Here is a 3986-nt window from a genome sequence, read left to right on the forward strand (position 1 = left end):
TTGTGATGCACGAAGCTTTCCATCTTCATTGCATCACCTAGGTCACAAGGAACACAAAGATTGTATTGTAACAAGTCTCTCTTAATGGGAGAAATCATAATATAAATGCCTATTGGAGGGGGGACCGGCTCCACATAAATCCGGTCCTCAATTGTTATCATGTTCTCTAAATTCTCTCTCTTGCAAAAGTATTGTTCATGCCAAGTTAACTAATTGCTATGATGATGTTGCTATCTTCAATTATGTTCACCTGCTATGCTCACAAGGTCATTTCTCAAAAGTACTCTCATTAATTTCCGCTACTCTCAAGTTAAATAGGCCAATTCCATTACACTAGCTTGTATTGTGTTGGGTTCACCAAAATTGTGTCAAGAAGTATGCAGTACAGTTAGGAAAGCGTCGTGCCTCTGATTGTGAGGGTTCGTAGTAGTGCAATCAAGAAAATCACAAATGATTTGAAGAAAATACATACTTTAAACGAACAAAATTCCAGCCATGATCTTCACTCTAAAAAAGAACCACGATCAACTCAAAACTGTTGTGCGTGTGACGATTTGGTGTAGCCTCGCTCCCAATCGAGCATGTACAATGCCTATTTGCCCTATCAAAAACCCTTTCTTCCTCCTTCAATTCTTTGCCAAGGCCATTTCATGGAAGCTTCATAGGCAAGCCACACACCTTTTTGAAGAGAGGAAACCCTAATTGGAACCCTCGTACGCTCGAATATGGGATAGGAACAACGTGGGACTGCACTAGCACACCATAGAAAAAAAACCTATGTATCCCTTACGAGAGAGGCTTAAAGTGCTAATATTTCCCTTCACAAAAGCTCTTCACTTTCTATTAGTCATGGCACTGTGAGTGATGTAGAATTTTGTGCCTTTTCGGCCATTTTTGGGTTATTTTTGACCACTTTATGGCCATTTTTAGCTCAAAAATGCCCCTTTTCTCCCGAAAAAAGTTCTAAGGAGTCGGGAAAGATCCCTAAATTTGTGAAAAAAATCCCTTGGGCTCAAATTACATGATGAAACTCATTTTTCCACTTGGAAAGAAATTTAGATGCATCATTTACGGTTGCGTACGAAACCTACTATTTTTGACCAAGATTGCCTGCACTGAACTTTTAGGCGAAACAAGTGTGCCATCTCCATGCTCTTGACATATGTACATTTCTAAACCAAATTGGGCATGTTTTAATGTGATAAAACATGCAACATTTCCATGTCCAAGGCCATGCCTGTCTGGCAAGGTATGTACATAACTGCGACTGTGGCAAACTATTTTCACACATATGACACTATGTACATTGTAGCATTTGGTCCACATAACGAAAGGCATAGAAGTTGAGGTGAAAATTTTGATTTCACATTATAAACGTGCCACAACACGACAATAGATCAACATTGATCACATTTGGGTGACAAACACAATCACCCCAAAGACTTTTGGAACTAACTATGTGTACTGGTGAGACTACTCAGGCCCCTGTCACATTGGGGCACCCGTCCCCCCATCTTTTTGAGCATTGGCACGCAATAGCTGTCACACACGGTTTTTCAACTAAAAGTGCCCCTTCATGGACAACGAATAGCGCATGACTAGCTGGTAGTGTCTCCGCATCCCACGCTGGTCGTCGTTAGAGTTCAAAACCAGTGATACTCCTTCGCGCGACACTTTTCGTGGGTAGCCAAGCGTTTTGAAAAGTTGGCCGATGGGGTGAGGCTACCCCTCTGACACGGACCGAAGGCCATCTTTTGCTTTTTGTTTTGCCTATAACTGCAGGCCACCTAAACTTGGCCGCTCATTCCCTGCCCCAGTGTGACAGGGGCCTCATCCACTTGCATTGCACTCTAAATCAAACCCTCCAGTACTATGAGCATTGAGCTCAGTAGGGTTTCCCACCTAAAGTTTATACGTAGGAGGATTACACTTGCATTGCTCAAACCCCTCCAATACTATGAGCCCTAAATCTCTCCGCTATTCTTTGTAGGGTTTCCCACCTACAGTTTATACGTAGGAGGATTAAACTTAACCTACTATGAGCATCGAGCTCATAAGGGTTTCCCACCTAAAGTTTATACGTAGCAGGATTACACTTGCATTGCTCAAACCCCTCCAGTACTATGAGCCCTAAATCTCTCGCTATTCTTTGTAGGGTTTCCCACCTAAAGTTTATACGTAGGAGGATTACACTTAACCTAGCTCTTTTTCGGATACTGCTCCTGCGAGGATGAGTTCGTCGGAAGAGGCTGCTGCTCCAGCCGCAGCCACAGTGCCAGAGTCTGTGTTGAAGAAGAGGAAGCGCGATGAGCAATGGGCGCTTGCAAAGAAAGAGCAGGCGCATCAAGCCAAATTGAAGAGCATCGCTAATCGAAAGGTCATCTTCAAGAGGGCGGAGCAGTATATCAAAGAGTACAGGCAGCAGGTGCGGAAACATCATCATCCTCATGTTTGTGTGTGTGGATATTAGCCTTGTGGTTGTTGGGCTGATGTTGAGATGCCGTATAGGCGGCAGATCTGATCAGACTGAAGCGGGAGGCAAAGCTAAAGGGCGGTTTCTATGTCGACCCTGAGGCCAAGTTGCTCTTCGTCATCCGCATTCGAGGGTAAGCAGAGCTTCAAGCAGGCGGTTTTGTCGTTTTTCTGGTTTCTAAACAGTGATCCAACACATTTCTTCGACTCTTGGCTGATATGATGTAATATGCCCGTCAAGAGCTAGTGATGGTTTTCTTTTGTGCACTATTGTGTATATTTTCTGATTTCTCGTTTTACAGTATCAATGACATGCATCCCAAAACTCGGAAGATTTTACAACTCCTTCGTTTACGACAGGTAAGGTTTTGTTTTTTGAATCCGTTATCAGGGTTTTGCTATTCTTTAGGTGGATGATACTTACGCTCATTAACAATTGAGCAGATCTTCAATGGAGTGTTCTTGAAAGTGAACAAAGCTACTATAAACATGCTTAGAAGAGTGGAGCCTTATGTCACATATGGGTAAATTTTATAAGAGTTGGGCCCCTAGCGTTGAGCATGTGGATGAGTCGGTTTTTTAACAAGTCTGCATTGTGTAGGTATCCCAACTTGAAGAGTGTTAAGGAGCTGATTTACAAGAGAGGATTTGGCAAGGTTAGCAAGGCGAGGATTCCTTTGACTGACAATTCAATCATCGAGCAGGTTGGATTCTGTTTTGTAATGTTTTTGTCCTCATTGAGAGGATTAGAGAAATTTGATGATGGAGTAATCTTGTTTGTATCATCGTTTATTTTAGGCCCTCGGGAAGACTGGCATTATCTGCATTGAGGATCTTATTCATGAGATTTACACTGTCGGCCCACATTTCAAGGAGACAAACAACTTCCTTTGGCCCTTTAAGTTGAGTGCTCCTCTAGGTGGCTTGAAAAAGAAGAGGAACCACTTTATTGAATCTGGAGATGCTGGCAACCGTGAAGATTATGTGAATGCCCTCATCAGAAGAATGAACTAGCTAGTACGGCTATCTGACTAATGTTGGTTGTGGCAAGCTGTTCAACCATTCTCAACTGAGCGCTGGATTTTTTCTTTCCGAACTTTTGCTAATTTAGTTCAAATTTTGAGCATTTGTGCTGATTTGGAGCCTTGGTTGCCACTTCTTTTCCCATTTTTCTGGCTATGCAAGATAAATGCGGCCCTTTATGCACTTTATAGATTAGCTTCTTGACTTGTGTCTTAAAAAGGACAAGTTTGTCTTTTGAAAGTAGGGCCCAGCTTGACTATGGAATGATAATATAATTTTTAGTGCCTAAGGTCTTCAAAGATGGCTTGTTTTTACACGGTCTAGTTTTGATGTGTGTTTTGAATTTACTGTCCTCGGTTTTTCACTTAGGTGGCCATTTAGGGACCTCAGTGCAGGAAAATGCGACTATGTGAAGTTTCTATCTTATTTCTTTCGAGCTGGTTTGTTGCCCCTGTTGACACTATGAGAACTGAAGATTAGTTTTTAGTGGT

General features: G+C 42.3%; 1 protein-coding gene across 1 annotated transcript; it reads left to right on the plus strand.

Annotated features, from left to right (window-relative positions):
• Positions 1-2171: 2171 nt before the first annotated feature.
• On the plus strand, positions 2172-3606 carry LOC147437123 (large ribosomal subunit protein uL30x-like). The gene is made up of 6 exons (XM_086486745.1): positions 2172-2425; positions 2509-2606; positions 2775-2832; positions 2917-2996; positions 3074-3176; positions 3271-3606. The coding sequence occupies exons 1-6, from the start codon at positions 2231-2233 to the stop codon at positions 3484-3486; spliced, it is 750 nt and encodes a 249-aa protein (XP_086342871.1). The 5' UTR covers positions 2172-2230; the 3' UTR covers positions 3487-3606.
• Positions 3607-3986: the final 380 nt, after the last annotated feature.

Source organism: Adiantum capillus-veneris, chromosome 17 (assembly GCF_014529385.1).
Source record: "Adiantum capillus-veneris isolate H3 chromosome 17, ASM1452938v2, whole genome shotgun sequence".
Lineage (NCBI taxonomy): Eukaryota > Viridiplantae > Streptophyta > Polypodiopsida > Polypodiales > Pteridaceae > Adiantum > Adiantum capillus-veneris.